At 44.2% G+C, this 23,427-nt stretch overlaps 1 protein-coding gene across 1 annotated transcript in view; it reads left to right on the forward strand.

Annotated features, from left to right (window-relative positions):
* The first annotated feature begins 4,472 nt into the window (after positions 1–4,472).
* The window catches only part of LOC139751599 (uncharacterized), a 74,854-nt gene continuing 55,899 nt past the window's right edge, over positions 4,473–23,427 (forward strand). Inside the window, exon 1 of the mRNA XM_071667200.1 lies at positions 4,473–5,268. Within this exon, the coding sequence (XP_071523301.1) occupies positions 5,205–5,268 (64 nt within the window). The 5' untranslated portion in view covers positions 4,473–5,204. The remainder of the gene's footprint in view (positions 5,269–23,427) is intronic.

The following is a 23,427-nucleotide window of genomic DNA, read 5'->3' on the forward strand; positions in this document are numbered from 1 at the left end:
GGGTAAGAGAGAATAAAGAGACGATATCTACTCACCATAACTGGGAGAGATACCCATATCTGGTCTGGAGGAGGTAAAGGAATATAGTAGGTATGACATATTCGTATCACAGTCAGGAGGGATACGACTATTTAGTAGGTGAATCATAGTCCGGCCCACAAGCTGAGCTTCTTGGTTAGACTTAACAGATGATCGTCAGCAGTTCGTGAGGTCCGTCGTTTATTGTCGTTCGTAAGCGTTAAGAAAACCATTCGACTACATTGCTGAGGTTGAACGATGAGTGTAATCAACCTATCTAAATTTTCCTTAATCCAGCATGTAATCAAACTCTAACAAACCTAATTGAACCAGACGAAACTTAAACTGACCGAGTTAAGCCAACTCCAGATCAGCGTCCTAATCTAACAAATACCCTCCCTACATATTGTGATCCAACCAGTTGCTCATGTGGCCTACTTTATCTAGACATTGTCATCTACTGCAGTACCACTTGGGTAGACACACACTGCCAACCCAGGCGAAGATATATACAATACATGCGAAATGGATTGTTCTTTTCTATTCTTTTCGATTCATTCTTCCAGGTAGCGTCTCTCTCCCTGTCTTTTATGGGCTGGTTTGAGGGGAATCAGAAGAGGTAGGACGGGGGAAGGGAGAGTTTGAAATGGAAGAGAAGACTGAAGTGTGTACAGGTGGATTGTGTAAGGTTCTTGATGCATGTGGCTGATTCTTTTGGAAGCGAGAATTTTGATGCTTTATTTATATACCCTCGGCTGACTGTGTGTGTATGTTTACTAAGCTAAGGTAAACATTGTTTATTGTGTACACAATGGATGACTGGAGCCTCCCTCAATGCTTTGAGACTTGGAGGGAACCAAAGGGGTTCCATGTTTGTAGTGTTGTCCAGATCTCGGGTTTGTCTGTAGTTTGTATCATTGTTGTCATCAAGTCTCTGCTACACTCTCTGGGCTGCTTCTGTCAGGTATGTACCGACTGGTTTAATATTTAGTCGTCTGTGATGCTCAGCGGTGTCCTCAACGTAGATATGTTTTCTATTAGTGACGAATCGTAGAGTCTGCGATGATTGTGAATTCCTTTGTATTTATTTGTATCCATGAAAATTCTCGTAAGCAGTACGAGGTAAGTATCTGTCTGCCTACTGCCCACAATGTGATTACTATAGTGGGTTACGGGAAGAGAGGTTTACACTTGTGTTGCCCCGTCTCTTATTATCGTATATAAGTAGCATGACCAGTCCTACGTATGTATACACACACACTCACACACACACACACACACACACACACACACACACACACACACACGCGCGCGCGCGCGCACCACCCTGAACGAGGTACCTATTTATAGACCAAGCGAGGAGGGAGGATGAACACCTGGGATGGGCATAGGGCGACTGCCACGCCCATGATTCGAACCCGTGCGGGTCTGACAACGAGCTAAGCCGTGCTGATTCATGGCCAGTAACGCTAACAACTTATGAATGTATGCATGTATACTCAGAGAGAGAGAGAGAGAGAGAGAGAGAGAGAGAGAGAGAGAGAGAGAGAGAGAGAGAGAGAGAGAGAGAGAGAGAGACCACAGAAGGGAAAAGCAGCCCTCATCAGTCTGTACAGATCCTGGTACCTTCCTGAGAGCCATAAATTACACCTAGTCACATCCATAATAGTACCTGTTCTAACCTGCTCACAAGAAGATACAAAATAAAGTTTTACGGTTCGTCGCAAATGAAAATAGAAGAGATATCATCTATTGGGAGAAGAAAGAGAGCAGATGATAGGACAGAACCTTGCAGAACGCCACTGTTGATAAGAGAGGAGGGGGAAGGTGCTTCATCGACGACGACTGCAATGGAACAGCCTGAGAGGAAGAGATGCATTGAAGAAAAATGTGAAGCGATGAAACCAAAGGACAGGCGTTTGAAAAGCAAAGAATTATGCCATAAACTCTCAAATGTTTTAGAGTTATCGTAAACTGCGACAAAATTTTCACCAAAATCCCTGAGAGAATAGGAGAGATCGCCAGTAGACCCAGCACTGGCAATTCCATACTAGTGATCTGAAAGGAGGGAATGGGATTCTATGTGTTTGAGAAGGTGAGAGTTTAGTGGAGTTTCTAAGACTAGAGACAGCACAAGTGAGAGAAATTCGACGATAGTTGGAGGGGCTAGAGCGGTCTTTTTCGAAGAGATGGGCTGCACCAAGGTGCGCTTCCGGGCAGAAGGCGAGTGTCTGAGTTTGTAGACAGAGGCGAAATTTGCAAGCAAGAATTGATACTTAGAGGCACACTCTCTTAGAACTTGAGAAGATATGACCTATGAGCTATACAATTTGTCTAACTGGACCTGAAAGAGCACCTGGACGAGAGAATATAGGAGACTGAATAGCTTTAGAGGGAGATGATGGCGGACGATTAGAATCTGAATCATCTAGGATTGAAGAAGAGGAAAACATGGTGCCAAAAATAGCGGTTTTACCAGTTATAGAGAGTTAGCAATAGATTGATCAGGTCGGAAAAGTGGAAGAAAGGTTGAATTACAGAAGTTGTTGGAGATGACTTTGGCTAGGGATCAATAAGACTTGCCAGTAGAAGGAGAAGTCAAGTCAGTACACTCCTTTTTTTTTTTATGAAAGTGCACTTGTTTCTTCGAAGAACAGCTTTGTAATGACCCCGAGCAGATCGGAAAGCGGAATGGGTTCAGAGGAAAGGAAGAGTTTCATGATCCAGTACGCGCCGTTCTTGTTGGAACAGGCAGGAGCGATCAAACCACGATTGAGGAGAAAAAGATTTGGAGACTTGGATGTAGGCCTCAATCTCAGCCAATATAACCTTTGCTCTGCGGTCAGCACAATGCGAGGCATCTCGACCAGACAAGCAGTACGCATCCCAGGGTGGAAGTCAGTGAAAAAGCTGTGTAGGGATACCCTTTAACCTCTCCCAAAGTGCCAAAGTTGGCGTTTCAAGGAGGCGATAGAGGATTGGCGTGATCAAGTGGAATTAACAGAATAAGATCGTGGTCCAGATGGTGAGAGGGGACCCAAGGGGAAAGAAATGGTGTTTGTATTAGGAGGGTTCAGAGATAAAAAAAAAAAAAAAGAAAGTGTCAAGAGTGTTGGAAGAAGGGTCGTGGAGGTCGGGAACTCGGGTAGGGTGTTTTATTAATTGCTCCAGATCGTTAAGAGGGGAAAAAGAAAAAGGCTTTGGCTCCACCAGGATCGTCTCGGTTAGAGCCTAACCAATTCTTGTGCATATTGAAATCCCCAGCATAGAGGATCTTAGCACGAGGAGGAAAGGAGAGCAGAGCTTCGTGGCAAAAAGTCTAAATTAGTCGAAGACTTGTACATAGTTGAAGGAATTGTGTTGTTGTGGGGGATGGGGGGGGGGATAAACGAAACACAAAAGCAAGGTGATAGAAGGCAGAGAGATCTTGAGCCGGATGGCTTCAAAGTTAGGAGACTGGGGATCCACGAGACAAGCAGTAAGTGGTTTTGTACTACAGTGGTCACAAACGTTATCCTTGGAGCGGAAACGATGATAGAAATTATGGCTGGAAACCTGACAGTGCAGAGAAGCAGTTTTGGACAGTCTTATTTCAAAGGGAAGAAAAAGACCAGGTAAGGGGAAAACAGATGGTACTCATTAGAAGGAAGCTTCGATCTAAGACTTAGAATGTTGCAGAAATGGATGGATAAAAAGCCAGGTCTATGAGCTGTAGCTATGGAGGTAAGGTGACTTCCAGTCGCATGATGACGGTCAAGTGGGCCCTGGAACCCGCCTAACCCCTCTCGCCCTGTGCCGGAGTTACATAATAGTTGTACTGCAAGTCTTTTCTTCAACCGTCGTCCTAATTGACTTTTGTGCTTTGTTTTGCAACCTCAACAAAATTCTGCTGTTTTATGTCTCAAACGTCTAAGCGAAGTAGAAAAAAAAAAAGAGAAAATACTAAACACTCTCAAGACAATGTTACTTCTCATTCCTTGTATCATAGTTTCTTTACATCCATGTTAATCTTCGTTGATTTAGTTGATGTTCTTCAAGTCTTGAGATGTATATTAGTGTCAGTCAACATTTCAAAGAATTTCGTTATATATGACGGGAAATTTTGAGATTCTTAGTTATGTGTAGTGATACGCGAGCTTATTCTTGTTATACTATTCTCCTGAAGGTACTTACTTACTTAGTATACTTAACACGAAGGGTTAACTCTGTATCTACTATGTTGACTGAGGCCACACTGCACCTGTAGTGTTTGCCATGGCACCTTCCCACACAGGAGTACTTCCTCCTACACATTAGTTGGACGAAACCTTTCAGGAGCAAAGTAAAAGAAAGTAATGCCTCTTGAGCTAAGTACTTCCCTCTCCCTTACGCCCCATCCCTCCTTCTCCTGGGGGAGGACGCCCCCCAGAGAGGCTAGTGGGGTGAGTGAGAGGCAGTGGGTGGCCGTCAGTCGGGTGGCGGCCTCGGGTGAGCGAGGCTGAGCTCTGGACCTTCCCGTCCCAACACGACTACCACACGCACCACAGCCTCCAGCGCCCTACTGTAGTAGCTCCTGCTTCAGGCGGGTTCTCCTGTGTTACCGCTCCTGTAGAGAACATCTCCTGTAGGGTTCCTCCAGCTTGGCGGTCCTACAGATCACGACCATCCGCTGGGTCCTGTGGAGGACTCTCTCAATGGAAGATCCTGACGGACTATTCTGAAAGAGTACCGCCGTAGACTGCCATAGGTGGAGGGACTGTAGAACACCTACTCTGCGGGGTTTACTCAAGCGCCTTCCTCCAGTTAGGCTATACTCTAAGTGCGTGACTCCCGCTCAGCTAAGTACTGGATCACTAAGCTGTTCAGTTCAGTCTATTCCTTATGAATGACACTTCTATGGGTGTCACCATAAATAAACTCACCTTGCCCAATGTACATCCCTTACTGAAAAGATATTTTGGAGGAAGGAAAACCTCAGACAAGTCTTCTAAAAACGTGAATATAGGAGATATAGAACTCTAGAAGGAGCTGTGTATATAGACTGTCTAGTTGTGTCTGGAGACAGTCTACAGTGTCTGTGGAATATGAACCATCGTCTCCTGAGCCCTTGACAGAAGATAGTGAATCATGAGCTGCATCCGACGCTACCAACATTTTGTTTGTCCTACGACCATGAATGAGCGTCGACCTGAGCTTCACCAGCTGAGATGACCGCCATGTGGAGGCTAGCCAGCTGGCTCGCCCTAGCTGCCGTCTGGGCTCACCATTTGGGTGAGTTACTGGGATAACTTGGTGAGAGAGAGAGAGAGAGAGAGAGAGAGAGAGAGAGAGAGAGAGAGAGAGAGAGAGAGAGAGAGAGAGAGAGAGAGAGAGAGAGAGAGAGAGAATCTACCAGCTTGCGAGTATCTGTGACGAGATATATCCATGAGGAAGGATTTAGCCCGTACTTGCTCACTGCGTAGCCTGCTTGTCTGCCAGTGCAGTTGTCCTCTGCTGTTACACACACCGCAGAGACTTCTCCCGTGGGTTCAACTGAAACAGTTTTTGGCCATTTGTCCAGTCGTGTCGAGGCTGCAGTACTGACTCGTGGCAAGTCTTTATTTCGCTGGACAAAATACTGAAGACCCTCCGCCCATTTCTAGCTGGAGTATCTGATATTCCCAGTCGGTGTCTTTTTCGATATATTCCACAGAATTATTACCTATATATTTCATCTGTTTCTACTAATTTAAACATTGGCCGTTCTCATCGTCAGCTTCTTATCTCTCGTCGTGTAAGTTGTCATTATCATACCGATCATTTCTTGAAACAATAATGCATTTTCTTTTTCTTCGTCTAAACTCCGAATCCCATGATTTCAATGATTAGTCATGGGTCTTTATCATCTCTCTCTCTCTCTCTCTCTCTCTCTCTCTCTCTCTCTCTCTCTCTCTCTCTCTCTCTCTCTCTCTCTCTCTCTCCATTTCTTTTGTTGTGACCCTCGTGAAGTGTCATTATTGACCTACTGATCACGCCATGGCTTCTTCCTTCAGCTTTTTCATTGACTGAATTTCATTCAGTTGTCTTCTGCGTATTCATATTTCATATCTGAACCTATTTGCATTTTCTCACAGTCTGCTGATCCCCTGGTGTCATCTGCAAAACGTCTTCCATCACATCACGCACGGGTTCGATTTCCACAAACACGGGTTTTCTTTTATTTTCATAAACTTCTTAATCCATCGTCCTGATTTATTGTTTATGTTTATTTTCCGTACTATCTCTAAATGCCAAACGTGAAGCCTGCATCCGTTACCCTCCTATTGCATTTTGGGTTTCATCGATATTGTAATGATGAGATAGCAACAGAATTTTTATATTCTACCATACAGAGATCCAGGTTGGTTTTCCTTTATATCGATGTCAGTCAGGTGCTTCCCTGCCTAATCATGAACCACTCGTGTAGTCTTTTGCTACATGAGATCTCAAACTTCTTAGATCTATATCGTTTCTGCAGAAGCTCATGCCCTCCTCTGTGTATTGGTATTGCACGAGTCATTAGATGTGAAGTCAGCCACACTGCTCTAATCTAGGCTGCGTCTAATCAGGAACATGACTGGTTTTGTTATGTCTGTCTTTGTCTCTTCAAGAGAAGGAACAATTGGGTTTATCACGTTCTGGTGACTGTGTGCGTTATCATACTGGCTTGATATCTCGGTAACTTAAATTTCCTCTTATTTTTGTGCTATAGACTGACTGATGCATATGTCCATCGGGAGATTTTTTGAATCTGTTTCCCCCTTTTTTTACATAAGAGGATAATGCCTTTTGGAATGCATTCCTTGCTACTGATTCATTTTCTCTTCATCAACACTGCTTTCTTGTGTTTGATTCCATTTTTTGCTGGTAGTCAGCATCTATCATCATGTCGTCTCCTCTCATTAACACACATTTTGTACACTTGTACTAACCTGCCTATACACGGGCATATACCTGCCTACTATATGCACATGTACAAACTTACGTGTTATGGGTGTGCACGTGCACGTGCTTGCGTGTTGTGTGGAGTTAACACCACCAACATTATGGACAATAAGGGTCAAGAATCAGGGGGAGTGGGTTGGGGTAAATATCAGGTCCAGGGTTAGTGGAGAGAATCAGTGCCACAAGGCAAGAGTCAAGATCAGGGACGCGGTATAAGAGTTAGGGACTTGAGTCAAAGCTGAAGCCAGGATAGGGATGATGAGGTGAGAGGTAGGAGGTTAGGATCAGAGATCAGGATGAAGGATTAAGAGGCTGTGAGTTCAGGGATCAAGAGACGGCAATAAGGAAAACAAAAGGGTCGGGGTTAAGGTCAGTGGATCAGGAGTCCTGGGCCAGGTCTCAGGGATCAGAGCCCCAAAGCTTGGTGTTAAGATGACCCCAGATGACGTCAAAGTTAAATCAAGGTCACAGGTGAGGTCAGATCTAAGGTCAGGTTCACTTACATTCTGATTTACGAAGTTGAAGAGTAAATGAAAATGAAAATAAAATCAAAGTTGAAAATTAGCGTAAATCAGTCAAAATCCAAAGAAGAGAAAAGTGAAAGTAAAAACCTGATTCAAAAAACAAAAGTCAGTGAAAAACGAAAAACAAATAATATGAAAACAACAGAATCAGTTAAAAAAAAAATTACAGTATTAACAAAAAAGTGAAAACAAGGGAGAAGCACAATCTTCAAAGCCACTGTGACGGCCAGAGCAGATCAATCCTAATCAAATTTCACATCAATATCAAAACCTAGGAAGAGAGAGAGAGAGAGAGAGAGAGAGAGAGAGAGAGAGAGAGAGAGAGAGAGAGAGAGAGAGAGAGAGAGAGAGAGAGAGAGAGAGAGAGAGAGAGAGAGAGAGAGAGAGAGTACTGAACAAGGGCGCAGCACGGGAGGAAACGTGGCGGATTGGATGTCTTGCCCAGCGACACAGACTGATCACCTGGGAATTAATTCCAATGGGAAGTAATCAAAGCATACATCACCACACAGTAAACGCGTTACGCATGTATGAAATGGCATCAACTTAGTTTCCGAGTCAGTTCCGCTCGTCAGATCACGCGAGTGACTTGAGACCTCGAGCCCCGCGAACGGATTCTTACATTAAAAGTTAGTGTTCTGTTAACAGGAAGATATCGGAAGCCGTGACACTGTTATTGACCAATACTGCGGGTCATTTCCCCTCTGATGGCTTATTGGAGGCCGTGTGACCTGGGCTGTGAGATCTCATCTCCCGAGGCGGCGATAACACGCTTATTGGTAACGGTGATGGTGTCATCCCACCTGATGACCGACAACCCTAAACGATTACTCGGGAAATTTTGCGTTTTTACGTGGAAAGAAAAGTGTCAGAGGTTCTATGTCTCCAAAAATTTATTTTTCGATAAAGACAAACTCAAAATCACCTGAGACAAGACATGAACTCCTATCAACGTGCATGATTATAGTAATGATAGTGATTATGATAATGATATTCATATAAATAACAATTTCATCCATACTACTTTGCTGCTTCCCGTTTTAGCGAGGTAGCGCCAGGAACAAACAAAAACAACGGCCTCATTTTCTCACATCTACTATCCATCTGTCGTGTATAGTACAGCAAGACCAGAGCCCACCATCCATAGCCAAGCCCCATAGACAATATGGAGGTTTACCCAGACCAATTCTGATACCGTGGTTCAGCCTTTTGACAGCACGTCACCCCCTGTACACCACATCACTTCGATTTGTTTATTCCATGCACGTTTCTCACCCTCCTGAATGTCAGGCCCCAGCACCTTAAAGCCTCGTTAACTCTAGCCTTCCATCTCTTTCTCAGTCTACATCTCCCCCTTACTCCCTCAACTTCCGCCATGTAAGCCCTGTTTGTAAGTCTTTCCTCCCTCATCCTCTCCATAATTACAAGCCATTTCAGCACACCGTGGCCAGCACTCTCAGCCAGACTTTGCTAACTACCTCACCTCGACTCTAACATTGTCATTCCATACACGATCAGCCCTCCTCACACTACAGGCATTCTTTTAACTTTAGGGCCTAAGACTCTCGTCCACACAATACCGTCAGGTTTACTGTACCTTCACACATACCCTGACAGACTTCTACACGCACCCAGACGTTTTGCCTCCTACCTTTCACTCTGTGACTCACTTCAGCTTCCATGGTACCATCAGGTGACATATCCACTTTCAGGTGCGTAAAGCACTCATCTGCCTTCAGGTTCTCACATCTTCAAACTCACACTCATCCTATCCTGCCTCGTCCCCCCTTTATCAACCTGCTATACCTCATTAAGTTACTCTTATTCTCAATGACTCTCAACTTCCATCTTTCAAATAATCCTCCAAACTCTGTTACCAACCTTCAGAGTTTTTCTCACAAATCTGCCACCAGAGAAATGCCATTCGCAAACAGCAACTGACTCACCACCCAGGCCCTTCACGCTTGGGTGTCTGAATGTGAATGTAGCCCAAGATGGGAAAGGAGACAGAGGTAGCATGCTTGGATCAAGACGTTGGCACGGCAGTCGGCCTACATCCAACCCAGGTGTTCATCGTCCCCTCGGGACTGCTTGATCAATGGGCACTTAGGCTGTTGTGTGTGTGTGTGTGTGTGTGTGTGTGTGTGTGTGTGTGTGTGAAGACATACATAGGAGTAAAGGACACGAGATATTCAAGATTGAGACGAGGCAACACTAGTGTAAAACTCTCTCCACATCACACACAAATGGTAATCACGCACGAGAGGATTAGTCTAACTCGCCTGACAGGAAAAGTTATCATATTCCAGACTGTAATTCCGAGCAACAGACCTTTCACACAGAACATTATGGCGAATATAGTGTTAAAGTCTGTCTTACAGTCTTGTTAATATGTAAATCCCCCAAGAACGTCACATGAGCTAGAACAAGTTGAACCATCAGACAGTGATGGGTACAGTCTTGTGCTTGGGTCTTCCGCTGTAAGAAAATGCAGTGGACAAACTCGTTTCTGTTCGAGAGTTTAAAGATAAAGATAGTCAAGTTTTTGGAATGTGTAGAAGGGAACTTTTCCTCCCAGCGTCACAGAGTTTACCAGAGTTAGAGATACGAACATAACATCAAAGCTAAGTCCATTCTTCTCGTACTGCAGCCGTGCAACTGGAAACATCGTCTCTGAAACTTCAGCTGGTTAAAGCGATCGCCTCGTGCTGGAAATGGAGTGCATATTGAAAGTAAAAGCGACGACTGCAACAATATAACTCCATCCAACAGAAATCATAGGAAGGAAACGACAAAGGACTGAACACCTACAGCACTGGGGACAGAGTCGGAGGTTGACGGTCAGAATTTGACATATAAGCGACGTTATAACAGAGTCTCTGCTCTCAATAACGAAGGAATGGTAAGGTGGGGTGGGGGGGAAGAGAAGTAGATGGAGAGGAGACAAAACATAAAAGGAAAGGAGTTGATGAGATGTTTGAATTGAGATCACGGTAGGGAATACAACGATGCGTTATGCAAGCAATGTAAGAGACGCAGAAGTCAGGCAGCTGTCGAGAAGTACAAGGAGAAGCGAGAGATGGACGAACGAACTGTAACCGTTGAATCAAAGGACCACCTTGAGCTATTCATAAATCTGCGAGGGCTTATTACCCGGTGAAGGACACGATGATTAGATCTGAGAAATAGAAAGGAAAAGTTATTGACACAGATGAGGACATATTTGAAAAGTTGACTAAAAAGTTTCATCATGATTTGACCTTCGGTGACTTGAAATTCCCATGGCTGTCGGGGTGGGGGCGGAGAGGCCAGACATACTGGAAAGTATTGAGTAAAATTTCTGGAAGTTGGGAGACCTATTAGGGAGCTGGTGATCATGGACCAAATGGCACCTCGTGATTTAGACTCAAGGACTGTCGACCAGAACCTGGACAGGCAGCTGGAGACGTTGGTTGAGATCTCGCTCGCAGAGGATAGTGTCTGGTCAGGATGGAGGTGAGCTAATGTGAGATAGCAAGAAGGCCAAGCCCCGACCTACACGCCTCTGTCATTGACGAACGTGGTCAGCAAGGGTGATTCTCCGTCTAGGAGACAAAAATGAGGGACAACATACACTCACGGTGATGCATGACGGACCTGTTGGGCTCGCACGTGAGAGCAAACATCACTCGGGAGTACTACGGAAGGATGAGTGGAAGGTGAATCCTTTGACTGACCCCTTAAAAGTGGCATTTGATTCTATCCCGCATGGTAAACTGGTGGTGAAGGTAGACTTTCAAAGTGGTTCGAATAAAGGACTATTCAAGTAGACGGATAACTGCGTAGAGAGAGAGAGAGAGAGAGAGAGAGAGAGAGAGAGAGAGAGAGAGAGAGAGAGAGAGAGAGAGAGAGAGAGAGAGAGAGAGAGAGAGAGAGAGAGAGAGATCCAAGTTAGGGACACCTCATCTTGCTAGGTAGATGTACCAAATGACGCCGCTCAGAGTTCATTGTTAGGAATCCTACTATTTCCCAGTTATGTAAATAACTTGGCATCTGACAGTGACCCGCACACACATATGTTTGCTGATGATGCCAGAGTAGTGCGTAGCAACAGGAAATGCACTGTGTTGCAAAGACAATAGACAAAATAGAACAGTGGTTGAACATAAGGCTAACGAAATGTAATCCTAGAAAATGTAAAGTAATGAAGTTATGAAAGTGTCATAATGACCCAGATTATGACGTGTGATATCAAGGGGAACCTGACTGTGACGTGTGATATCAGGAGGAACCTGACTGTGACGTGTGATATCAGGAGGAACCTGACTGTGACGTGTGATATCAGGAGGAACTTGACTGTGACGTGTGATATCAGGAGGAACCTGACTGTGACGTGTGATATCAGGAGGAACCTGACTGTGACGTGTGATATCAGGAGGAACCTGACTGTGACGTGTGATATCAGGAGGGACCTGACTGTGACGTGTGATATCAGGAGGAACTTGACTGTGACGTGTGATATCAGGAGGAACTTGACTGTGACGTGTGATATCAGGAGGAACCTGACTGTGACGTGTGATATCAGGAGGAACCTGACTGTGACGTGTGATATCAGGAGGAACCTGACTGTGACGTGTGATATCAGGAGGAACCTGACTGTGACGTGTGATATCAGGAGGAACTTGACTGTGACGTGTGATATCAGGAGGAACCTGACTGTGACGTGTGATATCAGGAGGAACCTGACTGTGACACGTGATATCAGGAGGAACTTGACTGTGACGTGTGATATCAGGAGGAACCTGACTGTGACGTGTGATATCAGGAGGAACCTGACTGTGACGTGTGATATCAGGAGGGACCTGACTGTGACGTGTGATATCAGGAGGAACCTGACTGTGACGTGTGATATCAGGAGGAACTTGACTGTGACGTGTGATATCAGGAGGAACCTGACTGTGACGTGTGATATCAGGAGGAACCTGACTGTGACGTGTGATATCAGGAGGAACCTGACTGTGACGTGTGATATCAGGAGGGACGAGGTACAAGCGTCAGCCTATGTGATTAGGACTTTGTGGCTAACGTCTGCAGAACTTGTGAACGAAAAGTCAGGTGAAGAAGATCGTATGTTGGTCACTGTCAATATTGGCTTCAAGTGCATGGGTAGTAAAACGCAGAGAATATACACTTTGGTATGTTCATCCCAAGCAAAGGTCTGCTTTAGCAGGTTTGACTTTTTTTTACTGAAAGGAATTTGAACTTTGGGAGAAAAACCAACGGAGTGCAACCAATATGCAGGACGCAGTGGTTGTGGGTGAAGCGATGGTGCAGTACGCAGTGGTTGTGGTTGTAGTGGTGGTGCAGTACGCAGTGGTTGTGGTTGTAGTGGTGGTGCAGTACGCAGTGGTTGTGGTTGTAGTGGTGGTGCAGTACGCAGTGGTTGTGGTTGTAGTGGTGGTGCAGTACGCAGTGGTTGTGGCTGTAGTGGTGGTGCAGTACGCAGTGGTTGTGGTTGTAGTGGTGGTGCAGTACGCAGTGGTTGTGGTTGTAGTGGTGGTGCAGTACGCAGTGGTTGTGGCTGTAGTGGTGGTGCAGTACGCAGTGGTTGTGGTTGTACTGGTGGTATGGGAGGCAGTAGTTGTGGTTGTAGTGGTGGTACGGGAGGCAGTAGTTGTGGTTGTAGTGTTGGTCTACGAGACAGTGGTTGTGGTGATCTAGGAGGCAGTGGTTGTAGCTGTAGTTGTGGTGTAGGAGGCAGTGGTTGTGGTTGTAGTGATGGTACGGGAGGCAGTGGTTGTGGTTATAATGGTGGTCTACCAGACAGTGGTTGTGGCTGTAGTGGTGGTCTAGGAGGCAGTGGTTGTGGCTGTAGTCGTGAAGTAGTGCGTACTGGTAGTGGTTATAGTGGTGGCGGAGGGAGGAGCCGGGAGCGTGTGCTGGGGCCAGGTCCAGCATTGACCACCATTATTTTTTCATGTCGAGGGCTCCAGTCACGGACAGGCCCCACATGATGCCGGGCCCAACAAAACACGTAACGAGCGTAAGGAGTTACTGAATTACCTCCTCCATCAACTCTCCCCTTGTTGATGAGGTCAGATGAAATACCGTAAAAAACAAAAGAGTGGGCGCGAAAGAGTGTGAAGGCAGTAAGTAAATTCTCTACTTCTTGATTCGGCATATCTCCCCAACCTCAGTCATTTTCAACATCTATCGATTCACAGTGTGAAAAGAGGAACAAGAGAAAATGTTAAGACAGGAAACAAAATAGAACAGGAGAGGTGTGGGAAACATGTAGAAGGACGTTAGCACTCGCCCAGCTAGCCTAGCTCTCACATTCAATAAAACATACATTAAGATCAGCAGTCTTGACACGGAGGGGATAAGATGTGTAACGAGTAAGATATGTAAGATGTGTAAGGTGTAAGATGTGTAATTTGTAAGATGTGTCAGATGTATAACGTGTAAGATGTGTCAGATGTATAACGTGTAAGATATGCAAGATGTGTAAGATATGTAAGATGTGTAACGTGTAAGATATGTAAAGATATGTAACGTGTGATATGTGTAAGATATGTAAGATGTATAACGTGTAAGATATGTAAGATGTGTAACGTGTAAGATATGTAAAGATATGTAACGTGTGATATGTGTAAGATATGTAAGATGTATAACGTGTAAGATATGTAAGATGTGTAAGATGGTTCCAGGAATCACTCCAACATCCTAAGTCATACAAGTTGTGCTTCGGTGGGCGGCTTCTGTCTACAACCTACCGACACAGTGGATGTAAGATGGTTCCAGACATCACTTTAATCTATTGTCTACAACCTACTACAGTAGGATACGGCGCACATAGCCACCATATCATGCTCACTTTGCTTTCTCCCGCGTCGCATTGTACTACAAATTCTCACTTTATGAGGAAAACATTTATAAGATGTATAAAGTGTGATGAGCGCACTTATAATCTATGATTCCAAGACAGAGTCCACTTACACATTACCAGTAATAGACAGTTAAAGAGGAGAGAGTCCTTGCCTGGTATTGCGTCGTGCGAGAGAACTTTGCTAATATTTCACAGGAAAAATATTCTGGCGCGGTTGTGGCAGCAATAGAGTAAATTCTCACCAGTATACGAGGCCAATGTAACCCAATTATGACGCTCCCGCTGTCCACTCCCTTACCTCCGTAATATTTCCTTAGGATTTACGGTTCTCGCCGGCGCAAGCTTATGTATGTTTTATGTTATGTGAACGATAGATGTGCTCGGTACGTAAACATCTTTATTCCAGAAGGATTCTCAATGATACATTTATTGCGTGCTCGTTTGTTTTGCTCCTGCGGAATATTATTTGTATGATGAATTATGGAAAACGTTTCATCAAGTAATTTTGTTCCTAATACTAAAGATCCCTGCTCTTACACACACACACACACACACACACACACACACACTATATATATATATATATATATATATATATATATATATATATATATATATATATATATATATATATATAAGTGTAAGCTGGGAGTAGGTTTTCTCTAATCTACAATAAACTGAACACAACAGCATATTCAGAGTTATCAATCTTCTTTCCTATGTTCTCTAATTCCCTCAGTATTATTGCACCATTAGGTTGGGTGCTTAAACACCAGTTGTCCAAAATTATCCGTATTATCTTAATCAAACTATCCACCTTCACATATGCATCATCTGGATCTACAGAAAAGAAAAAAAATCACAAAATTTGGATATGAAATGTAAAACGCAAACAAAATGTATATAAGAAACGCACTCGGAAAAACCCGCAGTACATAGCACATAAACAGTAAGGGAAAACACTAAAAGCAATACAAAGTAACAATATCATGACGGGTAGTATGAGCTGCAAACTAAATCCAAAATATGGAAACATAAATATAGAAAAACTTACAGTTGAGGAAACACAGAAGAACAATATTAAACGAGGTCGGAATATAGACAGTCCATCACTAAATACACAAAGTTGGGTCACGCGAAACCGTTATTGTCCGGATTGAGATCAGGTCAGGCTCGTTTGATTCTCCCTGACCTTCATAACCCAGCACCGAGTGGGTCAGTGACACGTTCCTCCTGTCCTGAAATGGCGGACTCGGTCACTTGTGGCGGGTCAGTGACGTGTTCCACCTATACTAAAGTGGCATTAGGTCTACGTCCTATTGGCAAGCTATCAAAGAATTATATGGCCGTGGTCATGATGGTCCTGATGATGCTCCTGTTAAAGCGAAAGCTTGCTTGAAATAAAATAGATATTTTTGGACAACTTGTGTTTGAGCACCAACCTAATGGGAGAATGATACGGAGAAAATTAGAGAACATGAAAAGGAAGATTAAGCTGTCGTATTCAATTCTGTTTACATTAGAGAAAGTCTGCTCCCACCTTACACTAATATATATATATATATATATATATATATATATATATATATATATATATATATATATATATATATATATATATATATATATATATATATATATATATATATATATATACATATATATATATATATATATATATATATATATATATATATATATATATATATATATATATATATATATATTTCACACATTCTCGCTATTTCCCACATGACCGTAGCGTCAAGGACAGATGACAGAGCCTTAGGGGGGAAAATCCCTCACTTTTGTTCCTTCTTTTGGATACTAATGTAGAAAGGGAGGATTTCTAGCCACAAGCTCTTGCCACTCTTCGTCGCCTTGTACGACATGCAGGGAATAAGTAGGAAGTATTCTTTTTCCCTCACCTTATGAGAGTCACGGGACGGTGGTTCAGACCTCTCCTAACCTTATGAGAGTCACGGGACGGTAGTTCAAGACTCTTCTCATCCATTAGAGTCACGGGACGGTGGTTCAGATATCTCCTAACCTTATGAAAGTCACGGGACGGGAGTTCAAGACTCTTCTCATTAGAGTCATGGAACAGATCTCTCCTAACCTTATGAGAGGCACGGAACGTATTTCCAAGACCCTCTTAAACCAACAAGAGTCACGGGACGGTGGCTCAGAACTCTCCTAGCCCAGGAGAAGTCATTAAGTTCGGGTGAGTCAGGTCCATGAGAATTTAGCGAGTGGGCAAACTGCGAAGGAGGTTGACGGTGCACTGCCTTGGCTGAGAAGAAATGTTAAAAAGTAAGCCGGTCAGTAGGATCATGTGACTGGAGGGGGCGGGAGTGGAGTTGCGCAGTAGCGCTGGGCCTGGTGATGGCAGGGCGCAGGCCGCGGTAATACTGGCGGGAGGTTAACACGCGAGGGTCGTGGGAAGTGTCCGAGTGTGGGGCCTGGGCTGTGTTTTGTGGGCAGGGTGGCGGCCACAGAGAGCATCAGCAGCAGCCGGGAAGGGGAACGGAGGAGAATGAAAGGGAAACTGAGAGGGAATAGAGAGGAACGGAAAGGGAACATAGGCAGAGGAGAATGAAGGTTGAAAGTTAGAGGGAGTGAGGGACTCGTCCATGGACGGTGATAAAGAGGGATGCCTTGGATGATGATGATTGAGAGAGAGAGAAAGAGAGAGAGAGAGAGAGAGAGAGAGAGAGAGAGAGAGAGAGAGAGAGAGAGAGAGAGAGAGAGAGAGAGAGAGAGAGAGAGAGAGAGAGAGAGAGAGAGAGATTTTGCTACCAAGCAGAAGTCAGTGGGCCGCCCAAATCACTGAACCATCTTGGAAATTAAGAATCACCGAGCAGTCCAGGTGAGGGGTCAGTGTGTGCCACCAGTGCTGTGTCATCAGGAAACAACAGCTGACTGACTTGCCAGGCCTCCTCACCCGCAAGTTGATTTCCTCTTAGAATATTTAACCGGTCCTGGATAATATTGATCTACCTGTTTTAAAGTCTGCATTTACTGAATTGATAAAATTATGTAAAGAAGACCGTGTTTTCCATTTTAATGGAGAATATTATGTTCAGAAATTTGGTATGGCAATGGGTAACGCTCTTTCACCTGCATTAAGTAATCTTTACATGGAATTCTTTGGAACTAAGTTACTAGAGGATATCTTACTTTCTAATGCAATTTGGTGAAGGTATGAGCAACGGGGTCTAGACGGGTGTTCTACGAAAGCGCGCCTTCATATGCACTATAGTCGTATATATATTCGAACACATTTCATTGAGAGCGCAGTTTTACAGAACACAATGCCTCCTTGACAATAGAACTTGAACCTCTACCATTAGAATTTTAGTTGGGGACCCAATGATAAAGAAATGACTATTCGATTACTAGTCATGTAATACCCTCTGTCCCACGTCCGTGAGCAATTGAGTATCCGTGGGTCATAGCCCATCAGGCTCACATTAACCAGTAACTAACAGTTTCACCGAACTACCTGTCACAAGTGGAGGTATATGAACGCGAATACAATGCAATAACCGCGCACTTTCATGAAATCCAATATCCCCTCCTTAACAGCGGGATTCGAACCGCTAACAAATGTATGGAAGCTTGGGAACCCCAAGTACAAGGTTGTGGAACCTATCTTGTGACTGTAAAGATGAAGCCACTGGTTAATACGGAAGAATGAGAAGATGGTTTTAAGGACCAGAGTGCAAATGGAGGTTTAGCCACTGGGATGGGAGGGCGAGGCCGGGCTGCTAGTAATGATAATGACAGTAAGGAAAAGAATTTCATTTTGAGACCCAGGTCTTTTCTGATGACCTTTTTTCTCGGTGATTTCAACGGTTGGCAGCAAGTAATCCATACCCAGGGATCACTTGTTCCTTACTGGCGAAATCATTCGGACTGTGAAGAAATAATTTGTCAAAGTGTTTACCCGATATTCATCAAGACTGAAAACTATATGCGTCTCATCTATCATTTGATATCAAGTAGAAATTTCTAGGTCAAGATGATGCGGAGGCTCAGTGCTCACAAGACGGTCATCTACAACTCACAGGTATGAATATTGGGCTGTTTGACCTCTGACCTCATAGAATCCCTCACAAGATGTCAGACTTGGATAACAAGATGAATTATATATAATGACGCAAAACTACTGGTATTTCTCCACCTTCTGACAACAAGTACAACTTCTAGGATCGACTGGTGACAGAGGAGTTGAGCTCACAAATTGAGCCATGAGAAATTACATTACAGTAAGATAACTGGAGAAGAGAGTTACATTTTCAAAATATATCATCACAAGTTCAGGTATTCTTATTGTAGAATCAAAACCACAATGGTTCATCTGCCTGTTGACACCAAATACAACATCTAAAGTCAGCTGATCACAAGAGTTGTGCTCACAAATAACCCTAAAAAAAGAACTACTATTTCGAGGAATTAATCAAGCATTCAAAGGAACCATACAGTCGTTTGGAGAAATCAAGCATTTAAAGGAATTATACAATAATTTGGAGGAAACGTAACAGATTATCCTTTCTGAATTTCTCACGCGAATGGGATGCACGATTGTTGACATATGTGCAGCGAGGAAGAGAGAAAAAAAAAAGGGTTTTCGTAAATCTGGAAGACCTGACTGGAGTGTCCGTACTTACGATCGGCAGTCAGAGGATACATATATGTCACAGGCGAGAGAGAGAGAGAGAGAGAGAGAGAGAGAGAGAGAGAGAGAGAGAGAGAGAGAGAGAGAGAGAGAGAGAGAGAGAGAGGCAACATTAACCCTGGAGGCGAGTTGGTTATAGGGCCAGTGGAAGGACGAAAACGTTTGGTTTGAAGGACCAGTGGGCGGAGGAAATGTACGTTGTATGGACCGTGGATGGTTGTACCGTGGATAGTTGGCGTCCATAAGACTGGTCAGTCATGGGTTCTGGGGTTGTTTGACCTTCGTCCTCAGATATTCCTTTAAAATACCTCTAAATCTGAGGCCAACAACAACAACAAAATAAGTATTTGTAGATTAAAACTAAAAAAAAGATTTTTTTTACATTTTGTCACCTACCACACCTCTCCAACTGAACTGGTTACGGGGGAATTGCACTCACAAATTGACCAGCGGGAACAGAAAAAGGGAAGCAAATGGACGGGGGAAAAAAAAGCTTTTTCAGAATACAGTAACGAAATACAAAGAAAAATGTCTGTATGGGTGTAGAGCTATCAAGGCGTCTCTGCCATTTGACAAGTAGGGGAAAAGAAGCTTGTGAACTCATATAATGATCCCTCCGGATCTAGAAGATGGGAAGTAACTTGTGAAAAATATAAAAAAAAAGAATTGAATAAAAAAATGATTGGAGGTTGGGAGGGGAAGATGTGGTTAGGAAATATATCTGAATATTTCTCGTAAATCACAGGAATATGTTTCGAGGAATTTGACTTAAGAGTAAAAATTTCAGTCATCATCTCTGCAATCCGGATATAGACAACTTGAAGTAATGTTGCCGGGGTTACGTTGGGCGTTACACAAAGGTAATATTTCCGTAAGTACAATTGTAAATCCACAGGAATATGCAGCCGTGAAAGGATTTAATTGCAATATTCCTTGTGTCCAAAGTTCCAAAATACTTCATCTATCATCGCTGTCTGAGGAGTTTCTAATGATTTGTCGTCTGAATGCACCTACCTGGTAGATATTTACCTTAAGTATAAGTCATCAGTGTCTTTCTCTCTCTGTCACATTCGCGGTATTTGTTAAGTGAATTAGCACACCCACTTAGCCAAATTAGCCATGATTTACCCAAGACACCGCCACTGCCAATTGGAGACAGTCAGATTTTAATGAATTAGTCTTAATTAAGGCTCTGGCTTTAGGTATAATTCCCAAGGCAGTAATCAACCCGAAAGTTAGTTATGGAGGCCCATTATCCCAGCCACCCCTCGCCACCCAACCACCCTCACAACCCCCCACCGCCAGCTGTCCGGCCAGCAACTCTCTTAGCTTGACAGCGACTGGGGTGGGGTGGGCGGCGTGGGGGTCTGTGGCGGTGGGAGGGTTGTCCCTGCAGTCTGTGGCAGTGTGAGGATTGTGCCTGTATTCTATGGCTGAAGGAGGGGAGTATTTGTGGAGGAGGGATGGTTGTGTTTGTGGTGTGTAGTGAAGGGAAGGTTGTGTCTGTTGTCTTTGGTGTACATATAGCTGTCTTTGATATGTGATGAAGGGAGGGCTATGGTAATGGAAGAGCTACGGCTGTATTCTGTGCGGAATGGTGGCTTAGTCTGCTAGGGAGGGCTGGCAATATCTGGTCTATAAGGGAGGGAAGGTTCTATGTACATATGTTGGAGAGGGAGTGCTGTACCTTCATATGTTGGGGAGGGAGGGCCGTACCTACATATGTTAGGGAAGGAGGGCTGTACCTACATATGTTGGGGAGGGAGGGCTGTACCTACATATATTAGAGGGGAAAAGCTGAACCTGCAGATGTTGGGGGAGGGCTGAACCTGCAGATGTTGGGGGAGGGATGAACCTGCGGATGTTGGGGGAGGGCTGTACCTACATTTATCAGGGGGGAGGGCTGTACCTACATATGTTTGGGAGGGAGGGCTGTACCTACATATATCAGAGAGGGAGGGCTGTACCTACATATGCTGAGGAGGGAGAGCTGTAGCTGTAGTCTGTGTGAGACTTAGCTCCGCTCGTAGCTAAGATTGTATTTGTAGCAAGAGGAGAAAGATAGCTGTGTTTATGGTTTGGGAAGCAGGGAGAGTTAAGGTTATATGTGGGGAGGCAGCATTCATAGCTGGGGGAGAGGAGTGATGTCTTGTTAATGGGGAGAGAGAGTTGCGCCTGCAGCTAGTGAGGGAGAACTGCGCTTGTAGGTAGTGAGGAAGGAAGGAAGGGCAGGAGAGGGGGTGGGGAAGTGTCTCTGTCTATAGCTGGGGAAGAGGAACCTGTGTCTATAGCTAATCAGGGAAGATGGGAGATGAGTCTTTAGTTAGGGAAGATGGCAACTGTGCCTGTAACTGGAAAAGAGGGCAGCTGTGACCATACAGCTGGGGAATAGGGACAGCTGTGACCATATAGCTGGGGAAGAGGGACAGCTGTGACCATATAGCTGGGGAAGAGGGACAGCTGTGACTGTATAGCTGGGGAAGAGGGAAACTGTGTTTGTGAGTGAGGTGAGAGCGGAAGATAATCATATTAGTGGGGAGGGAAGACCGTCGTAGTGGCTGGAGGAGAGACGGCTGTGATTGTAGGTGTAGAAGAGAAAGCTCCGGTTATAGATGTAGGAGAGAAGCTTTGGATATAGCTTAAGAAGAGACAGCTGTGCCTGTAGTTGGCACATTGATGGTTGTGATCATACATTAGGTAAGTGGAGGGGGACTTGAATTGATATTAATGGCGAGAAACCTATGCTTGTACCTGGAGACAGGAGGCTGTACTTGTAGCTTGAGGAGTGAAGACCGTATGTGTAGCTGGGAGAGAAGAGACTGCACTTGTAGCTCGGAGAGTGAGGATGGTATGTGTAGCTGGGAGATGGGAGGCTATACATACAGACGAGGTGTAAGAGGCTAAAAATGAACCTTGGTAGACAAGGGTGTGCCTGGAGCTAAGGGAAACATAGCAGTGTGTGTAACTCCGGGGATGGGAGGCTCTACCGTAATCTAACACCTTTTTGGTCAACAAGTTTATATCCACAAACCAGTGTGGTAGAGACAAGCAGTACAATCTACCTGGCCCTTGAGACACTAAACGTTTATAAGGACCTCCGGATTTCCACATATCTCGTTTGAACAAGAAAAAGTACTTGAAATACGTTGGCAATATTGTAAGTATTTTGTCTTTAGAAGATCCTCCAAATTACGTTAAGAACACTGGGCACTGGTGCTCCCTGTTACTCTAGTTGTGTTAACATTTTTACATGATCTATACAGAAGACAGTACTTATGAAAATCATGGATAAAAGACAGTAAGGCAGTCATTGTTATGCGACTTAACTTCCGATGTTTAATCACTGTTGAGAGAAGGTTGAATTCATAAGATCATAACACAGTGATCTACACAGGGGTGGAAAGTGATGATATTTTAGTCTGAGTAGTGGCCAAGGATACATTTCTTACAGCTCCTTCATCTGAGGAAGGTCTGGAATGTGATGGATTAGTGTGACTAACAGGTTTTCATGCTTAGGTCCGCTCTGCAGCTCTATCGCCCTCACTAAGACCTCTATTGTTCCCATCGTTTGACCTGGGTTGTCCAGCAAGCATTTTACTCTATTCGCCATAAGGAAAATAGAACACTTGCATTCTGGATTCATTATACGGAGTTCCATCATTTGAATATGGTCCGAGCGTGAGTGAAAGACGATATACTTTTCAATAGTCATATTCTCGTTAATAGATCATACACGCAGGAGATAGTGGGATGTGGACACCATTCTATATAGCAGTGCAATTGTTCAGGTGTGGGGACACCAGCCAGTGGGACATGGAGGGACTCGCCTGCATTATCAGAGGGTCACGAATGCGAGACATCATTCTCCATGTTATCTGCTGGACATTCAGGTTGCGTAATTTTCACTTCAAGTCATTGGTCGATGTTTAATCCTCAGAAGTTTAATGTCATCAACACGCATTCTCGTCCAGCGAAGGAAGCTTCAGTATCATGTAAGAGTCCTGGTTATCCATGAAATATATGAGACATCTGAGATTTCCAGACATGTTGTTTGTATCCAACTCGAATTAAAAGACTGTGTCCAACTGTGTACTAGAAGCAGGGAGGTGCTCGGGGCTCGGGGCAGTACCATGGCCGGCCACATCGTCAGTAAGGAAAATGAGCTCGTGTTGTTGACAGGAACTGTCAGTATCTTCCAGGGAAAGCCATGTGGCTCCAGCGTGTTACCCGCTGATGCTCCACACACGCAAATATTTGATGTTAGGAGAGGCAGGAATGGAAGCAGTATTTGCTTAGTGTTACTCTTCCCATCTGACGTAATGACGCCTGTAAACAGGGGTTCAGTTTTATTATCATTGTTTCTTTTTGTTATATTTAGAGAAAATAGAAATTGA

This window comes from Panulirus ornatus, chromosome 11 (assembly GCF_036320965.1).
Source record: "Panulirus ornatus isolate Po-2019 chromosome 11, ASM3632096v1, whole genome shotgun sequence".
Classification (NCBI taxonomy): Eukaryota; Metazoa; Arthropoda; class Malacostraca; order Decapoda; family Palinuridae; genus Panulirus; species Panulirus ornatus.